Raw genomic sequence first — 20,409 nt, 5'->3', positions numbered from 1 at the left:
CAAACCCTAAACCCTAACCCTACATAGGCCTATATATATTTTTAATTTTAACAAACTATTAGTTACTGTCTGGTTATGCATTAACGAATGCATGAATGAATGCATTAACTCATGTTAATTAGCATATTCATAAATGTTAGATAAGGGATTAAATGAATTATTGTCATGTTACTTAAACATGAGTTACTGTCTAAAAATGCATTAACTAATGTTAATTAAGGGACCCTTATTGTAAAGTGTTACCTTTTATTTTTTTTAAATGTGTGTCGTTTTGAACATACATGTGTTAGTTTTACAAATTGTCAAAAGTGAAGGAAGTCAAAAGCTTCAAAAACCACAAATGCCCTGTTTGCCAGGCTGAACAACTTCACTTTTAGTGAGGACAGAGCACACCATATTAATAAAGTAAAGTAATAAGATTCTGAGTGAGTGTGTGGTAAAATAAGGTTATGTGTCGCGGCTGGAAAAAAAAAACGACTGGGGACAAAATGGCGGAGGTGACTTGTAAAGTCGAAATCACGTACAGTAAGTCAGTAACAACAATTGTTTTGCATTCATGCAACATTTTGTTGTTGATGTTGTTTACCCGTGTAATTTGACAATTTACTGTGTATAAAGCTTGCATTTTCATGTTTTACTTTTAATTAGAAAAAAATATTTACAATTAGATAATTCTCATATTAATTCATAGGATGAATGTAACGAAAATGTAAATTTTCAATCAAGCAAAAATGAAAAACTATCGCTGGTCATTTGAAAGCTAGTTAAAATATGTATCCCTTAAATAGGCAACAGCATGGAAATGGGAAGAAAATGAATAAATGTCAGCAATCCTATGAATATGATGCCTAATAATTACAGGAGACATGAACGAAAAGAAACCACTGGGTGTCGCTGTAATATCATTTCAATATTTTCTGCTTACTGTCTTTTCATAGTTCTCGCTATTGCCCATTTTTCTCCCCCAATATTGATGGTTTGAAGTGCATATAATTTTGAATCTAGTAGTATTTTAGATTGAAATCAGTTAATAGCCAACATTTTCTGGGTGAAGATTCAGACCCACCTCATTGTGTAGAGCAGAGTTCCATCATCTGTCAGCCTTAGCAACTTGTTCGGGGTCGTCATGTTATGAGCAATGGACTTCTTGCCATTGAGAAAAAATGTGTCCGGAGTCCAAATGTTGCTGGCCAGCAGGTTGTTCAAGGACAGCTTTTCTATCGGCCCTTTAAAGCACAGGCGCTCGTCTTTCCAAGTCTGACGGAAGAAAACATCGATGGTGTATTCCTAAGAGGAAACAACATAAAGAATTCATAAAATACAGTAAATATTAGGGGTGTAACGGTACACAAAAATCTCGGTTCGGTACGTACCTCGGTTTTGAGGTTCATTTTCGGTACAGTTAGAAAACAAAATGCAAAATATAAATGTGCTAGTTTTTTATTACACACTTTGTGCTTTCAACAATAGGAACATTAGCCTATACAAAGCTAGAATTCTGCTCAAAAAGTAGCAGGTATTTAAAGATAATCCAACAACAATTTGCCTTTCAGACGCCGCGTATTGGTCAGATTTCTTTCTGAAAGAAAGAAGAAAAAGAAGTTCTGTGCTAAAGAGAAAAGCAATCCCAATGAAAAAGATTTTAACATGTATTTCACAAATGAAATGCCTCAATGTCGCGCCGTTGACGTTTCTGGGTTATACTGTCCTACCGTGTTGGTCCTCATTATAGTAGAGAAGACGGAGTAGATATAATCTACACAAAGAAACGGTAACCCGATCGACTCACAGCCTCGAAAAGTAAGGGTTCTATTTAGGGCTGTCAAAATTATCGCGTTAACGGGCGGTAATTAATTTTTTAAATTAATCACGTTAAAATTAGGGCTGTAAAACGATAAAAAATTTTAATCGAGTTAATTACAGCTTAAAAATTAATTAATTGTAATTAATCGAAATTAATCGCAATTCAAACCATCTATAAAATATGCCATATTTTTCTGTAAATTATATATATATATTCTGTAAAATAAATTGTTGGAATGGAAAGATAAAACACAAGATGGATATATACATTCAACATACGGTACATAAGGACTGTAGTGGGCATTTCACTCTTTTGTCATTTAAATCTGTCTATGCTGTCCTCACTCCGACGCGTCTACTTTTTCCAAAGCTAGACAGCTAGTGAACGACGCCTTAATAATTAGACTTCTTCCTTTTATTAATAAAATGGCCTCAAACCATTGTCCTCTTTAGACCGTCGTAAAACTACAAAATAAAAGTACACAAGCATTGCATTAGCAACAACGTTAGCTTAGCATGCTATACAGGTTCACTAAACATAAACAAAAAGCGTCTCATACAAAAAATATAACATTTCGCTTACTAACATAATATGTACATTCTTTACAACAACCATACTTACGGACAAATCTTGTCCAAGGATCATATAAGCACAACATTATCAGCCCGAAACGTCGTGCAGCCATAATGAACTGGCAAGAAAATAATAAACCATGTCGCAAAGCGACCACAAGAGTTCGCTGTTGGACAGCAAAAAAAGCCTTGCTGTAAAACTTACCAAAAGGCAGAATACTTTCTGAGCGGGACATGTGCGTTAATTGCGTCAAATATTTTAACGTGATTAATTTAAAAAATTAATTACCGCGCGTTAACGCGATCATTTTGACAGCCCTAGTTAAAATATTTGACGCAATTAACGCACATGCCCCACTCAAACAGATTAAAATGACAGCACAGTGCAATGCGCACTTGTTACTTGTGTTTTTTGGAGTTATGTCGCCCTCTGCTGGCGCTTGGGTGCGACTGATTTTATGGGCTTCAGCACCCATGAGTATTGCGTAATTATTGACATCAACAATGGCGGGCTACTAGTTTATTTTTTGATTGAAATTTTTACAAATTTTATTAAAACAAAAACATTAAGAGGGGTTTTAATACAAAATTTCTATAACTTGTACTAACATTTATCTTTTAAGAACTACAAGTCTTTCTATCCATGGATCGCTTTAATTTTAATAATGTTAATGCCATCTTGTTGATTTATTGTTATAGTAACAAATACAGTACTTATGTACCGTAAGTTGAAAGTATATATCCATCTTGTGTCTTATCTTTCCATTCCAACAATAATTTACAGAAAAATATGTCATATTTTATAGATGGTTTGAATTGCGATTAATTACGATTAATTAATTTTTAAGCTGTAATTAACTCGATTAAAAATTTTAATCGTTTGACAGCCCTAGTTATATTACGTCAGAAACCCGTTCGGTACGCGTCCGTTCCGAACCGAGCACCACGAACCGAAACCGTTCAATACTATTACATGGACCGTTACACCCTTAGTAAATATGTACAGTCCCTGACAAAAGTCTTGTCGCTTATCCATTTTGTAGTATCAATTGCTAATGACCTGACTTTTAATGATTCAATTAGTTTCAGAAATGGCTCATATGAAAGCTAAGACCCTCCCAAATGATGTTGAATGTACAAAAAAAAATGTTTTTTCACTGAAAAAAGATTTATCATTTAATGAAGACATAAAGGTCCAATTTTGGCAAGACAAAAGTTTTGTCGCCTAAAGAAAGTAGTGTGAAAATTCAACAAAAAATGTACTTCAAATACAAAAATATGTTACATAACATAAGCCAATTAAGTAGTGGTGCTGTGAGATCCAAATTGAATATTTTGTATGACTTCCATGGGCTTGAAGGACTGCACCCATGCGGTTCGGCATGGATTCTTATAATTTATTGATGAAGTCATCAGAAACATCAAAGAAAGCAGTCTTGCATGCCTCTCCGAGTTCATCAACATTCTTGGGTTTCGTCTTCCATGCTTCCTCTTTCATCCTACCCCAGACATGCTCAATGATGTCATGTCTGCTGACTGGGCTGGCCAGTCCTGGAGGATCTTGATCTTCTTTGCCTTGAGGAACTTTGAGGTAGAGATTGAAGTATGCGATGGAGCACCATTCTGCTGCAGAATTTGTCCCTTTTTATGGTTAGGGATGTAAGAGGAAGCTAAGATTTGTTGATATTTCAGACTATTTATGTTCCTTCCACCCTGCAGATCCATGTTGCAAATCTGAAGACAAATTATACAATTTCCAATGAGATTTTTCACAATGGGTGCCACTTAAAAGCTATCCGAGTGTGGAATTTGTAAATATCCGCATTTACATGGTTAAAATGACGTGCTTTTCTTTTAGAATGTTCACCAGAAGTGCGCGCCCTATTCTGCTAAACGGAATAGTTGAAAAAAAAAAAAAACACTGGGTCAGAAAAAGTACACTTGTATTTTTCTCATTCATGTGGCGTCAGTTCAGGGGCGGAACTTGGAGGGTGCGTCAGGGGCGTGGTTAGGATAAGGGAGTGTGAAACAGAAAGGAAAGAGGGTGTGCAGAGCTGTAATATAGTGTTTTAAGTAGAGCTGTCCCGACTAGTCGACATTGTCGACGTCATCGATGACGTAAATCCGTCGACGAGCGCAACATCCCGTCGACGGTTAATAAAGGGTTAAAAAATATATATGCGTGGAAAGTTAAGAATGTCGGACCCGCTCTGTATGCAAGCGGGGAAAGCGGCACAAAGCCAAAAGAAGCGCACCAGAGTGTCCAAAACATTGACTTATTTCAAAGAAACAAAGGAAGGTACACTCTTTCTGTCTTGTCTCTTCTATTCCAAGCTTGGCTGCACGTCGGCCGTGAATAAACACCTCAAGCGCCGTCGCCCAGTTTGTAAGTCCATCTAACTAACTAACGACATGTTTTATTGAAGTTGCTAAGCCTGTCCATTTATCGCGAGGCAAATAAAAATGAGGGCGGTAATTTTCACGGCTGCCTTTTATTGCTGCGCGCGTGCGTGCGTGCATACATTGGTGCGTGCGTGCTGATGGCATGTGAGACTCCTTTCTCTTATCAACACGCTGTAGAATTAAAGTTCAGACATATAAAATAAGAAAACACATCTATATTAAACACTGTAACGTTAGCATTGCTACACTGAGGTGAATGGGGGGAAAAAGGCAACCTACCGGTACTTTAGCCTGCTATGAAACACTGGCAGTCGTCTCGTGAAAGCAAACTTGCGGTTAAAAGGTGACATTTTAAACATGAAAAATCGCTGGTTAACAGCATTTGCAAACGAAAAAAATGGCCAAAAAAATCTATTATTAACACATGCAATGACAAAAAGTGCTTTTTTTGCGGAGTGTAAGGCTGAAGTTAGCGGTTTAGCGAACGTACTTCCGGTGAACATTTCAAAATAAAAGCATGTCATGTTCGTCATATAAATAACGATTTCAGGAGTTAATCCCGCATACTTCAGAATTTAGATTCTACACTAAGAATACCTTTAAAATGACACCTTTATGAAAAATCTGATTGGCAATGAATAATTATTATAATTATTATAAAACTATTATATATAGTACTATATTATAATATTAAGGCTAAGTGTTTTTTTAAGAATCGTTTTGAATCATGTTGGAAAGGCGAAGTCAGTGTTCTGAATCTGTTTACATTCCATTGTTTTGCACTAGTTAATTCTACCAGCATTTGAACTCATTGTTTATTTGTGATTTATTATTGTTATTTACGTGTTTATTTGTACTTTAATAAATAATTTAAGTGTTCCAATATTTTTTTGTGAATTGATAAGCGTCAACAAAAATTTCATTGCTAAATTAGTAAAAAAAAAAAATTTTTTTTTTTTTTTAAATAGATTAGTCGACTAATCGTAAAAATAGTCGGCTGACTAATCGGGAGAAAATTAGTCGTTTGGGACAGCCCTACTTTTAAGCGTTAAAATACCTCATCCAGCCCCTCCTGCCTAGTTGGCCGTTTATGTGGTGGGGCCCGCAAAAAAATTTCCATTTGCACTCCACACAAACACTGGATGATCATCTTGCATTTGCGTCTCCATTTGAACAATGTCGCAATTCCGCAGGAAAACAATGTAGTATTCATGCCAGACCCTAGAGGGCAGTGCAGTTTTACAGGGCGACAAAGAATGATGCACTTTGACCCCACCAAGCTCCCTCAGCCCGGAAAAATATATGCCCCCCCACTCGAAGCAATGTCATTTTTCTTTTGTTCAAAAAGGCAAAAAAATTGAAACGTTCTACATATTTAATTTAAAAATATTATTAAAACAGTCAGTTAAAGCCGACATTCTGCCATATTTGCTGTTTTTAATGTTTAGTAGCACCGTTGCGCACGCCCAATGTGACGCGTACGAGTGCTGACGTTAACGGCGCGGTCTCGCGCCGCAGGAGCCTTTGATATGCATGCCGAGGAAGCCCCACTCAACCCCCCGCAATCGGATTCTTCCACTTTGGAGGCAGGATTCAGAATTTTTCGTCTTCGCCGACACCATATGCATGCGAGGCGAGTCCGCTACTCAGTCATTGCGTCTTTGTGTCGCCATGTAAACTGCCCCTAAGACCCCATTGGTTCATAACAGGCTAAAGTGGTTAGCATATTGTCTTTCACCATTAGCTTCATTATAGCAAATGCTAATGCTGTACAATGTATAATACTTATGCGTTTTCTTATTTTGTATTCCTGAACTTGAGTTTTACGGTGTGTTGATGACCAATAAACATCTGTGAAAGGAATTGGCGTCACATATTCAGGGGCCGTTTACATGGCGACTCTCCGAGAATACGAAAAAATTTAAATTTGCATTTGCATTTGCGTCTCCATTTGAACAATGTCGCAATTCTACATGAAAACGATGTGGTATTCATGCCAGGCCCTAGGGGGCAGTGCAGATTTACAGGGCGACAGATATTGATCCACTTTGACCCCACCAAGCTCCCTCAGCCCGGAAAAAAATATGCCCGCCCACTCAAATCAATTTTTCTTTTTGTTCAAAAAGGCACAAAAATTGAAACGTTCAACATATTTAACTTAAAAATATTATTAAAACAGTCAGTTAAAGCTGACATTCTGCCATATTTGCTGTTTTTAATGTTTGGTAGCACCGCTGTGCACGCCCAATGTGACGTGTACGAGTGCTGACGTTACGTGCCACAAGAGCCTTTGATATGCATGCTGAGGAAGCCCCACTCAACCCGCCGCAATCGGATTCTTCCACTTTGGAGGCAGGATTCAGAATTTTTCGTCTTCGCCGACACCATATGCACGCGAGGCGAGTCCGCTACTCAGTCATTGCGTCTTTGTGTCGCCATGTAAACTGCCCCTAAGACCCCATTGGTTCATAACAGGCTAAAGTGGTTAGCACATTGTCTTTCACCATTAGCTTCATTATAGCAAATGCTAATGCTGTACAATGTATAATACTTATGCGTTTTCTTATTTTGTATTCCTGAACTTGAGTTTTACGGTTTGTTGATGACCAATAAACATCTGTGAAAGGAATTGGCGTCACATATTCAGGGGCCGTATACATGGCGACTCTGAGAATACGAAAAATTTGCATTTGCATTTGCGTCTCCATTTGAACAATGTCGCAATTCAGCATGAAAACGATGTAGTATTCATGCCAGACCCTAGGGGGCAGTGCAGATTTACAGGGCGACAGAGAATGATGCACTTTGACCCCACCAAGCTCCCTCAGCCCAGAAAGAAATATGCCCGCCCACTCGAAGCAATGTCATTTTTCTTTTGTTCAAAAAGGCACAAAAATTGAAACGTTCAACATATTTAATTTGAAAATATTATTAAAACATTAAATTAAAGCCGACATTCCGCCATATTTGCTGTTTTTAATGTTTAGTAGCACCGCTGACGTTGAAGGCGCGGTCTCGCGCTGCAGGAGCCTTTGATATGCATGCCTAGGAAGCCCCCCTCAAACCCCCCCCCCCCTCCCCCCCCGCAATCGTATTCTTCCACTTTGGAGGCAGGATTCAGAATTTTTCCTCTTCGTCGACACCATATGCACGCGAGGCGAGTCCGCTACTCAGTCATTGCGTCTTTGTGTCGCAGAGTCGCCATGTAAACTGCCCCTCAATCAATGGCTGACATTTTTTTTAAACCTGCTGAGAATACAAATCAAACATCTTAAGCAGTTACTCACATTGTTACTCATTACTTGAGTATGCTTTTCACCAATTACTTTTTTACTTTTACATTTTTTTTAAGTAACGCTACTTACTTGAGTAAAATTTTTGGCTACTCTCCCCACCTCTATTCACCACTGATCAAATTTCTAGCATTTTTAATGGCAGCCAAATAGTTCAATCGGAACAAGTTGAAAAGTGCCAACTGCAATATATGGGAAAATAATCAGCAGTAATAACGCATCTCACCTATTAGACCTATATTAAGGTGAACTCACCATTTCCGTGTCAGACACTGGACCGAAGCTTGTGACAAAAATATCTGTCTTGATCTCTGTGACATTCTCTGTGGAGAGAATATGGAGAAAGCTTCACAAACAGGCCTAAATTTGGAACACGAGGAGCAAAGGATCCAACATTTAAGATGTGTTGAAAAGAAAGGGGCTTGAAAGAAGATGTTTTCTAAGAATAGAAAACAAAGGCAGAGCAAAACAAAAACAAATACGGTGAGGTTTGGGGAAAAAAATGGGCACATATTGACAAACAGCGTACAGTACCTGACAAAAGTCTTGTCGCTTGCATACACATGGACCTGAAGTGTACCTCTAATATATTTGTAATAGAGCTTAAACGAATACTCGAGCAACTCGAGTTTAAAAACTGATCCGAGTAATTTTATTCACCTCGAGGAATCGTTTAATTTTGCCAGCTCTAAGCATCACGTTTTGCCCGGACTACTTTTAATGCGGGACAACACGCTGACGACACGTGCGTAGAGGAAGAAGCAAAAAACAAACAAACAAAAAAAAACTTACCGCAGACAACAGCCGCTAAAAACTACGCCCGCATGATGCTAGTTTGGTAGCAGGTAGTGTCCGATGAGTCTCATAGATATCGCATGCATTTAAGACTCGATGCGAAATGACAGACTTTGCCGCGTCTGGGCAGCCTTAGTAAACAGCCGCCATCTTTAAGCAGTAGACTTCTCATCGCTAATAAATATTGCGTTACTGTCTCACTCACGTAACGTTAGCCCTTCGGAGGGCTAGGTTTCTATTGATTATGAGTTTATGACCACTGTCAATGCGTGGCTAACGTGTCTTACATACAGGCTTTATTTAATCTGTAAAAAAACAGCGCTGTAGAGTGATGAGGGTGTAAAATTAAAACATAATAGAGCTAACTGTCAGTTTTATCTCAGTAGTCATTACTGAATAAATGTACTCAAATACAGCAGGTATCATACATTTATTTTGAACACTGCAAAAACTCAAAATCCTATCAGTACTTACAGTTTAAACTAACTTAAAACTTAACTAAAACTTAAAAATAGCTTGACACTAATGGAAATTAAATTGGAACACGTGGGGAAAACACGTAGCTTTCAAGTGATGTTATCAAGCGTAATTACATTTTTAGGTAAGAAATATGTTGTTGTTGTTTTTTTTTAATAAGATCTAGACGTTTTTTGGAGTGAAAGCAGTGATTTTTTTTTCTAGTCATATCTTAGATGCAATTGTTGGCTGTTTTCAACAATGTACATCGAAAATAAACACATTGATTGACTGAAATTGGTTCAATATTGGATTAAATGTCTTTTTTTCTCACGTATATTTATAATTGCTCTTTACCTAAAAAAAAAAAAAAAAAGTTTTATCCGATTACTCGATTAATCGATAGAATTTTCAGTCGATGACTCGATTGCTAAAAAATTCAATAGCTGCAGCCCCGATTTGTAATCAATATTTTCTGACAAGAAATGGATCATTTTAATCCCAACAGGTTTGGGAATAACATTTCGGTGCCAAACAAAAGTGTTCTGATGTTTACAGCTTGGTAAAGCCCATAGAGTCCATTTTTGCACCTTGTCACCTTGTCAAATGATGCACACAATCCCAGATTAGAGCTTCACCTGTTCCCAATAATGGATCGAAAAAGAACCCCAGTGCCCTAGACTGCCACATCAACTGCAACCTTACTTCTGACAAGAGTCCACAGATTCCTCCTGAGACCAAAGTGTTAATTATCAAGAGCCTGAAGACCAGATCCACTGCAGATGTGGCAGACACCTTCAGTGTGTCTCAGCGTCAGGTGCAGAGGAAAACAAAAAGATATGAACAGACTGGAGATGTTTTTGACAAGCCCAGGTCAGACAGACCCCGCAAGACAACTGCTCAGGAGGACCGGTTGTTGGCTGGAAAATCCAAAGCCGGCCCTTTTTCCAATGCATCAGAGCTCCACGAGACCTGGTCACGTGAAGTCCCTGCGTCAACCGTAACAGTCTGTCGAATTCTGTCTAGAAATGGCCTCCATGGTCGAATCAGTGCCCAGAAACCAGCATTAAACAAAAGACAATTAAAAAACTGTGTGGCATTTGCCAAGGCCCACAGCCTGTCAAAAGGATGGATGCTAGAAAAGTGGCAAAAGGTGGATTTTTCAGATGAATCTTCCATTGAATTACACCACAGTCGCCACAAATATTGCAGGAGACCTACTGGAGCCTGCATGGAAATGAGATTCACTTTCCGTGGCTGAACTTCACTGTGTACAGACGGACTCTCTGAGCTCCTGAAGCACTCTCTTATCTTCATCGATAAGCGCTCAGGGCCAGCAAGCTCGACTCCCAATATGGCTCCAAAGAATTTGAAACTTGGAGACTTGGATGAAATAAAATCCTCCATGCAGAAGTTGGAGGTCTCCTTGACTGGTTTGATTCAAAACCAGAATCAAGAAATCGTCAGAGAGCTCCAGTTAATTCGCGCTGAAAACGAGAAACTCAAACAGGCAGTCGAGGAGAGAGATGTTCGCATCAAGAGCCTGGAAATTTTGGCTGACTATCTCGACCAGTGCCGATGCGCAAATGAGCTCATCATTTCTGGATTACAACTGACGCCTAGTCCAGGTGACACAGTGGCGCAACTGGCAATTACTAAGCTGTAAGAGTATGGAATAAACATGGAACTGCTGGACAGCCGTCGCTGTTTTCTGCTCCCATCTGGGGGGAGAGGACCGGCGACGGTGCTCATGAAGCTGGCAGACCACAAGACCAAGACTGCCCTGTTTAACCAGCGCCGCCACCAGAAAGGGTCGAAGATTTTTTTGAATGACAACTTGACTCGCTGAAATGCCGAAATTGCAAGAAAAGCACGTCAACTCAAGAAAGCAGGGAAAATAGCCAACACCTGGGTCTCGGATTGCAGGATCCTTGTCAAGGTGCAAGATATGAAGATTTAAGCTATTACGAGTCTTGACCAGCTGACGAAAATTAATGATGACATCTGAAACTACACTTCTGGATCACAACTTCTACAATAGCTGGATATTTGTAAATACTACACAGCGGACCAGTATAACAGCTCGTGGATGTGGACGGGAAACTGAAACTTATCAACAGCAGGAGTCTCTACAAGAATCTTGAACACATTAAGGATTATCTACTATAACAAAGGCTCTGACTTTAATTTGCACGGATATAACATGACACGTAAAAACATAATTATCTGCTGTGTCCACCGAGCTCCTGATTCAAATGTCCAGTTTACTGAGTATGTGGAAAAGATACTGTATAAAACGAATAATAAGCATGTTTTTCGCTGTGGAGACGTCATGTCTGATGAAATTGTTAGTTATCTTTGTGTGCGCCAATGCTGCCACCATGTACACCTTAGCAATGTATCCTTTTAAGAGACTTATAAGAAAAGCATTTTGACTAGCTACTCACACCAGCTGTGATAACACATAATCACTTTTGCCACACACATAGCCACAACAAAATATTCCCACAGCAAACAGATGCAAAAATGTCAGGGACATGACAGAGCCATAACCTTGTACGCCCTGAAATTAATCGAGCTGCTTGAATGGACGCTTACTTATTAAACTCAGATTGTTTACTGTACAGTTTTTTGACCATCTGATGTATGTACTATGTGTGAATGTGTGTCTTTAGTTGTATGGGGGACAGGAAACTGATAAGCATATGCTTCTTCCCTTCCTCCTTTGTCTTCTTCTTCGGTTCCTTCGGGCAAATCATATCACATTTTGTAATTATCAATGATTGTCAATGATACCGACGATGATAATGAAATTATTAAAAAAAAAAAAAAAAAAAAAAAAAAAACAGTTATGTTTGGTGGTGGCAAAATCATGGTCTGGGGTTACATCCAGTATGGGGGTGTGCGAGAGATCTACAGGGTGGAAGGCAACATAAATAGTCTGAACTTTCAACCAATTTTAGCTGCCTCTTACATTCCTAACCATAAAAAGGGACAAATTCTGCAGCAGGATGGTGCTCCATCGCATACTTCAATCTCTACCTCAAAGTTCCTCAAGGCAAAGAAGATCGAGATCCTACAGGACTGGCCAGCCCAGTCAGCAGACATGAACATCATTGAACATGTCTGGGGTAGGATGAAAGAGGAAGCATGGAAGACGAAACCCAAGAATGTTGATGAACTCTGGGAGGCATGCAGTACTGCTTTCTTTGATGTTCCTGATGACTTCATCAACAAATTGTATGAATCCATGCCAAACCGCATGGATGCAGTCCTTCAAGCCCATGGAGATCATACAAAATATGAAATTTGGATCTCACAGCACCACTACTTCATTGGCTTATGTTATGTAACATATTTTTGTATTTGAAGTATATGAATTTTCCCACTACTTTCTGTAGGCAACAAAACTTTTGTCTTGCCAAAGTTTGACCTTTATGTCTTCATTAAATGATAAATCTTTTTTCAGTGAAACAAATATATTTTTGTACATTCAACATCATTTGGGAGGGTCTTAGCTTTCATATGATACATTTCTGAAAGCAATTGAATAATTAAAAGTCAGGTTATTAGCAATTGTTTCTACAAAATGGCTAAGCGACAAGACTTTTGTCAGGGACTGTATGTATTCGTGCGTTCATGTACAGAAGAACGAGACAAAGACTGACATTGCCATGGAGTAAAAGATCAATATAGCTGAAGGTTAGTGAAAGCTTTCCATTTATCACCTTATACAGTACAAAACATCTTTATGTGTGTCAGCTCCCAAGGTTTGTTCTCGTTGCCAAGGGAAACATTGTGATGAGATCACTTTGTGATTGCTTTGAGTCACGCGTTTCAACTATTCACCTGCCAGCGCTGCATTTCCCCAACATCACCAATTAAAAATGACAAGAGGTTGACTATTAGATACAGTTGACCAGTGGCGGACTAGGCCATTTTGGGGCCTAAGGCGAGCATATTCAGGGGCCCTCTTCATGGATCAGGGGTTAAAAAGGTGAGAAGCGTGTGGAGGAAATATGTTCCGGTACACTAGGGCTCATATAAATAACGATTTCTGGAGTTATTCCCACATACTTCAGAATTAATATTATAATATGTTAATTTAGCAATGACATTTTTTTTTTACGCTGATTAATTCACAGAACCATTTTGGAACACTTAAATTCTTTATTAAAGTACAAATAATCATGTAAATAACAATAATTAATCACAAATAAACAATGAGGTTAAATGCTGATAGCATTTACTAGTGCAAAAGAATGGAAAGTAAACAGATTCAGAACACTGACTTTGCCTTTCCAACATTATTCAAAACAATTCTTTAAAAAAATTCTAGCATTATAATTATAGTATACTACTATACATTATAGTTGTATAATAATTATTCATTGCCAATCATACTTGTCATAAAGAGTGTCATTTGAAAGCTGTTCTTAGTGTAGAATCTGTATTCTGTAGTATTTACTCAACATATTATAATATTAATTCTGAAGTATGTGGGATTAACTCCAGAAATCATTATTTATATGACGAACATGACGTGCTTATATTAGAAATGTTCACCGGAGGTACGTTCACTAAACCGCTAACCGAAACCCAGGGCAAGCCCAGCCTATACGCAGACTATGCAGCTGCTTAGGGCCCCTGACCACTAGGGGGTTCCCAATCTGGCAATTGTTTAATTTATATTCTATTTTCCTTACTCCCGTTTGCTTTATTTGACTTTTGTGAGTTTTGATACTTGATTACAAGCTTAAAAAAATAAAAGTTCTTCCTTAACTTCTTTCTGTCCTCTTTTAGAAAAAGGTTTGGCGCCATCTACTGTAAGTACTGACAATCATTTGGAGTGAGAAGTTTGAAGTATGCAATGCAACAAAATCTGATTAATATACAAAATATGGACGTATGGGTTGGATTGCATGTATGGGTTTTACAGTACACTGTGACGAAATGGTGGGCCAAAAATATGGGCCCCTTAGCATTATTTTGCTTAGGGCCCCCAAATGGCCTGGGTCGGCCCTGCCAAAAGCTTAACACTCCGTAAAAAAACATTCTTCGTCATTGCTTGTGGTGTCACAAATAGATTTAATTTTTTTTTTCGTTAGCAAATGATGTTTACCAGCTGTTGAGTGTTATTGTATGACTGGTTGGAACTGTACTGCATTGTTTCGCCACAAGGTGTGCTGCCGTGTATTTTATGTTCGGTGTGAAGAAGAACAAGAAAGTTAAAGAGGCATTAGCAGCCCGTTCTCAACTTCTCCCTCACTGCACTTTGGCTCTCATGGAGAGCACTTTCACTCATGTTTTCGAAATAAACGATAGCCGACGTGCAAAGTAGCAATTGAGCTGTAAAAATAGCGAGCTTAGTGGCGTGAAAAACACGGAAGAGCTAAGTGAAGCTAACGAACAGCTAAGCGATGCTAAACGTAGCCAAGCGAAGCTAAATGGCGCTAAATGAAGGTAAGCGACTGATACTCATTCCGTCGTCGTGGAACAGTCTATTGTAGTGCGTGTGTGTGGGGGAGAGATAATATAAATGCAGCATTCAAATGGCTTTCTTTTTTGTTTTGTTATTTGTTTGTTTGGTATGCTGACATAATTATACATGACGAATAGTTGGGGGGGCTAATGGCTCTGGTGGCCCAAGCCCTTGCTCGTTGGGGCAAGGGCAGCTGGTTGGGGGCCCCCTACTGGTTGGGGGCCTAAGGCGATCGCCTACTTCGCCTCAATTGTAGATCCGCCTATGCAGTTGACGAATAATTAGAAGATGCGCCAACCTCCGAGACCGGGCCGCAGCCTGTAGTCATAACCGTCCAGGAGCCCGTCAAGAATCCTGGTGAACACGGTGCTGTTGTCGCTGGTCGCTGCCTCCTTTGGCGCCTCAGGGGAGGGCGCGCAGCTGCTGCGAGGGGAGAGTCCAAGTCAAAGACCTCATGTTAGTTCAAATGCAGGTGTGTCAAATGGTGTGTGGTTAATGTGACCCGCTGCCTCGCCGACAAGGATAATCTCGTGTGTTGAATTATTAAATTTAAGTGCTGTCTGTAACCACCAGCAGTGGCAATCATGGGGCGCCGTTTGTAAAGCAGCGGATGCTCAAAATTACGACAACATTTTCTCACATTTAGCGCCACACAGTGTTTAAAACGTGGTGTGAAATTTTTAGAGTCACTTTTTTTTTTTTGCACATTTACAACATTATTTAGCAACTTAAATATTTATTTTTAAATAAGAAGTTTTGGACCTGATTGTTTAAATCCAGAACTAAATATTTAATGTAAATCTTAAATTTATATCCTATATTCTAAATGCTAAATATGGAAACGGTTGGAACTAAATATTTAGCTTAATATGCAAATTCACATAACCGGAGACCGGAAGTAACAAAATAAAAGCTGGTGGACCAGCTCAGACTGTCTGTTTACGTTGCTTGAAAATGAGTAAAACCTACTCACCGGTGGCAGTCTGCTCTTGGACATGAGTCATTGTGATAATAACAATATGTAAGTAAAATACATATTTAGGAGAAATTATTTCAAGAGTATTTTGTGTGCTCCAGCTTTTATTTTGTTACTTCCGGTCTCCAGCTGAGGTTGCGCTAGACTTTTTCGTTGTCTGTCATTTTGACTGACAGGGTCATAAAAATCCGGACATAATCTATTTTTACCCGTCACTTAAATTTTTAAAATGATAATAATGACATATTCAATAGCAGTGTTGGTCAAAAGCGGTGCGTTACTTACTCAACTCTGAATAAATTGAAGAAACTACCAGCCATGTTGTGTCTACTCTCTGCTGATTTGTCATCCAAAACTCGGGGTGCGTTCAGGTTTGAGAATAGCGCACGTACTTCTGACTCCAAGCTGTTTGTCCCTGCTCATTCAATTAGGCTACGTTCATACTACAGGTCTTAATGCACAAATCCGATTTTTTTGTCATATCCGTTTTTTTTGGCGTGCCCGTTCAGACTGCTTTTGTCCATTGAGACCATTCAAGTATTACGCATGCGCTGTAATTCGCAGTCCGACACGCGCCGGTGCGCAGAAGCATCAAAACAAATGACAAGTCATCCGTCATTCCAGGGATATCATATTTTGCTTTTCAAAAGGAGGAGACAAATAACAGACATAAATAATCCCCGTTTAGGCTTATATTCACAGTTTATATGGATCGATAGCATGCACGCACTGCCCGTGCATGTCACACACACATACGGGCAGTTTGCCCCGACTCTCCCGAGACGGGCTGCAGCCAGACCCCTCTCCTGACTCTCGGCCGTGTAGGAAATGTTGAAATATAGCTCACATAGAGCAGAGAGAAAACCGATCATTCTCATGCTTATCCTCAACCCATTTTTATTTTTTGTATGACTGTTGTCAAGCCCGGCCCTTCCCCAAAAGCCATGTTCACTGCAAGCTAGGCGCTAATAACCCACAGATGAAATCGGATTTGGGACACTGGACGGTACAGACCGCCGCGACAGTCTGGAAAAATGTGTCCCAGATCGGATTTGAACCACATACAAAAATGACCCAGATCGGATTTGAAATGGTCCACGTCTATGCGACTATGCCTGACTCGAGTCGGAAAAACACGAAAAAATTGGATTCGTGCATTAAGACCTGTAGAATGAACGTAGCCTCAGACAATGCTCTCCAAAGCTTCCTAACGTTTCCGTGTTTGCTACACCTGAATGCTAGTTGGGACATTTTTCCGAGTAAGGCCAACGACGTCATGCATCAAGAGAGACAATAGCTAATTAATATGCTCACTCGCCATCCTGTGGTCTGGGGGTGTGAATTGCAACCCGTCAAAATGACGGATGGACTTCAGTTTTTTCCGTCACCGTTTTAAAAAAACGGTCAACGACGGAAAATATTCGGTTAACGCGACCCCTGGTCTCCAGTCATGTGAATTTGCATATTAAGCCAAATATTTAGTTCCGACCGTTTCCTGATTTAACATTTAGGATACAGGATATAAGTTTAAGATTTAAATTAAACATTTAGTTCTGGATTGAAACAATCAGGTCCAAAACTTCTTATTTAAAAATACATATTTAAGTTGCTAAATAAATGTTGTAAATGTGCAACAACAACAAAAAGTAACTCCAAAAATTTCCCACCATTTTAAACACTGTGTGGCGCTAATATACAGTATATATATAAAATATATGACAGTATATATACTAGTCTTTCTAAAAATATTAGCATATTGTGATAAAATTCATTATTGTCTATAATGTACTGATAAACATTTGACTTTCATATATTTTAGATTAATTACACACAACTGAATTAGTTCAAGCCTTTGATTGTTTTAATATTGATGATTTTGGCAAAAAAAATGAAGAAAAACCAAAAATCCCTATCCCAAAAAATTAGCATATTTCATCCAACCAATACAAAAAAGTGTTTTTAATACAAAAAAAGTAGAATGTCCCAATCGATCGGGATCGGGTCCGATCACGTCATTTTCAAAGTATCGGAATCTGCAAAAAAATATCGGACATGCCTTTTTTAAATATATATATATATTTTTAATTAAATCGTTTTCTAATTGTATTTAACGTTACAGACATAATATGTTACACTCATCCAGAGTCTTTAGTTTAGGCTTAAGGTAGGGTTATCAAATTTAACCCGTTAATGGCGGTAATTAATTTTGAAAAAAATTTAAGACGTTAAAATATTTAACGCAGTTAACGCATGCGCTGCACGACCCACTCACGCATTGTCGCGCTCAATCTGTAATGGCGCCGTTTTACCTATATATAGAGCTAAAAGGCAGCGTAAAATGAGTAGAGTGAATTTTGGCAGCCTTTGGAGCCTTTTTTTTTATTGGCTAAAGCCTTACAATCCCTCTCCCTATGATTAGAAATATTGTGGGAAGCAATTTGGAGAAGAAAGGTAGCAATTGATCTTTTTCTTAACACCCTATGTTATTTCCAAACGCAGAGAAGATATATCAATTGGTACCACTACGCACAGTCATGGTTGCACTTCCCATCATGCATTTGGGCAGAACAGTTAAATGGCTACAGTATCATTTACTGAAAGCTCAACAAATACACTAGATGGCAATATTTAGTCACAATATACAAAGTCACATTTATCCTTTAAGAATTAGAAGTCTTTCTATCCGTGCATCCCTCTCACAGAAAGAATGTTAATAATGTAAATGCCATCTTGAGGATTTATTGTCATAATAAACAAATACAGTACTTATGTACTGTATGTTGAATCTATATATTCGTCTGAGTTTTATTCATTTTTATCTTGATCTATGATCGGGAAAAATTATCGGTAATGATTGGAATTGAATCGGGAGCAAAAAAAAAAAAAAAGCAATCGGATTGGGAAATATCGGGATCGGCAGATACTCAAACTAAAACGATCGGATCGGGAGCAAAAAAACATGATCGGAAAAACCCTCAAAAAAAGTCAACCTTCAATTAATTACATCAGGTAGGCACTCAATACTTGGTCGGGAATCTTTTTGCAGAAATGACTACTTCAATGCGGCAATCAGCCTGTGGCACTGCTGAGGTGTTATGGAGGCCCAGGATGCTTCGATAGCGGCCTCAAGCAAGGGGTTTTAATTACTATAACTTGTACTAACATTTATCTTTTAAGAACTACAAGTCTTTCTATCCATGGATCGCTTTATTCATTCATTCATTCATTTTCCATGCCGCTTTTCCTCACGAGGGTCGCGGAGGTGCTGGAGCCTATCCCAGCTAACTCGGGGCAGTAGGCAGGGGACACCCTGAACTGGTTGCCAGCCAATCACAGGGAGACATACAACCATTCACGCACACACTCATACCTACGGACAATTTAGAGTGTTCAGTCAGCCTACCATGCATGTTTTTTTGGGATGTGGGAGGAAACCGGAGTTCCCGGAGGAAACCCACGCAGGCACGGGGAGAACATGCAAACTCCACACAGGAAGGCCGAAGCCCGGAATTGAACCCTTGATCTTAGAACTGTGAGGCAGACGTGCTAACCACTCAGCCACAGTGCCGCCCTTGGATCGCTTTAAGAGAATGATAATAATGTTAAACCATCTTGTTGATTTATTGTTATAATAAACAAATACAGTACTTATGTACAGTATGTTGAATGTATATATCCGTCTTGTGTCTTATCTTTCCATTCCAACAATAATTTACAGAAAAATATGGCATATTTTATACAGTTGTGGTCAAAAGTTTACATACACTTGTGAAGAACATAATGTCATGGCTCTCTTGAGTTTCCAGTTATTTCTACAACTCTGATTTTTCTCCGATAGAGTGATTGGAACAGATACTTCTTTGTCACAAAAAAACATTCATGAAGTTTGGTTCTTTTATGACTTTATTATGGGTTAACAGGAAAAAGTGATCAAATCTGCTGGGTCAAAAATATACATACAGCAACACGAATTGGCAATTTCTTGTGAGTGATTATTGACTTGAACAATCATTGTTCATTCTGTGGTCAGACGAAACAAAAATCGAGCTGTTTGGCCACAATGCCCAGCAATATGTTTGGAGGAGAAAAGGTTAGGCCTTTAACCCCAAGTACACCATGCCTACCGTCAAGCACAGTGGTGGTAGTATGATGCTGTGGGGCTGTTTTGCTGCCAATGGAACTGGTGCTTTACAGAGATTAAATGGGATAATGAAGAAGGAGGATTACCTTCAAATTCTTCAAGATAACCTAACGTCATCAGCCCGAATATTGGGTCTTGGGCGCAGTTGGGTGTTCCAACAGGACAATGACCCCAAACACACATCAAAAGTGGTAATAGAATGGCTAAATCAGGCTAGAATTAAGGTTTTCGAATGGCCTTCCCAAAGTCCCATTGAGAACTTGTGGACAATGCTGAAGAAACTAGTCCATGTCAGAAAGCCATCAAATTTACCTGAACTGCACCAATTCTGTCAAGAGGAGTGGTCAAAGATTCAACCAGAAGCTTGCCAGAAGCTTGTGGATGGCTACCAAAAGCGCCTAATTGAAGTGAAAATGGTCAAGGGACATGTTACCAAATATTAGCGCTGCTATATGTATATTTTTGACCCAGCAGATTTGATCACTTT

The 20,409-nt window shown here is 39.0% G+C and overlaps 2 protein-coding genes across 3 annotated transcripts in view; one reads left to right on the top strand and one right to left on the bottom strand.

The window, feature by feature from the left end:
* The window catches only part of LOC130931637 (gamma-aminobutyric acid receptor subunit beta-3-like), a 190,867-nt gene that overhangs the window by 46,162 nt on the left and 124,296 nt on the right, over positions 1-20,409 (top strand). The gene's annotated exons all lie outside the window — the stretch shown is intronic.
* Positions 1-20,409, bottom strand: part of LOC130931654 (gamma-aminobutyric acid receptor subunit alpha-5-like) — a 92,142-nt gene that overhangs the window by 65,398 nt on the left and 6,335 nt on the right. The window contains exons 3-5 of the mRNA XM_057860599.1: positions 15,104-15,228; positions 8,328-8,395; positions 1,067-1,287 (exon numbers count right to left, since the gene is read on the bottom strand). Of these exons, the coding sequence (XP_057716582.1) occupies positions 1,067-1,287; positions 8,328-8,395; positions 15,104-15,228 (414 nt within the window). The remainder of the gene's footprint in view (positions 1-1,066; positions 1,288-8,327; positions 8,396-15,103; positions 15,229-20,409) is intronic.

This window comes from Corythoichthys intestinalis, chromosome 2, assembly GCF_030265065.1.
Source record: "Corythoichthys intestinalis isolate RoL2023-P3 chromosome 2, ASM3026506v1, whole genome shotgun sequence".
Classification (NCBI taxonomy): Eukaryota; Metazoa; Chordata; class Actinopteri; order Syngnathiformes; family Syngnathidae; genus Corythoichthys; species Corythoichthys intestinalis.
The sequence above is the reverse complement of the archived record's forward strand: the minus strand, read 5'-3'. Positions and strand labels throughout refer to the sequence as shown.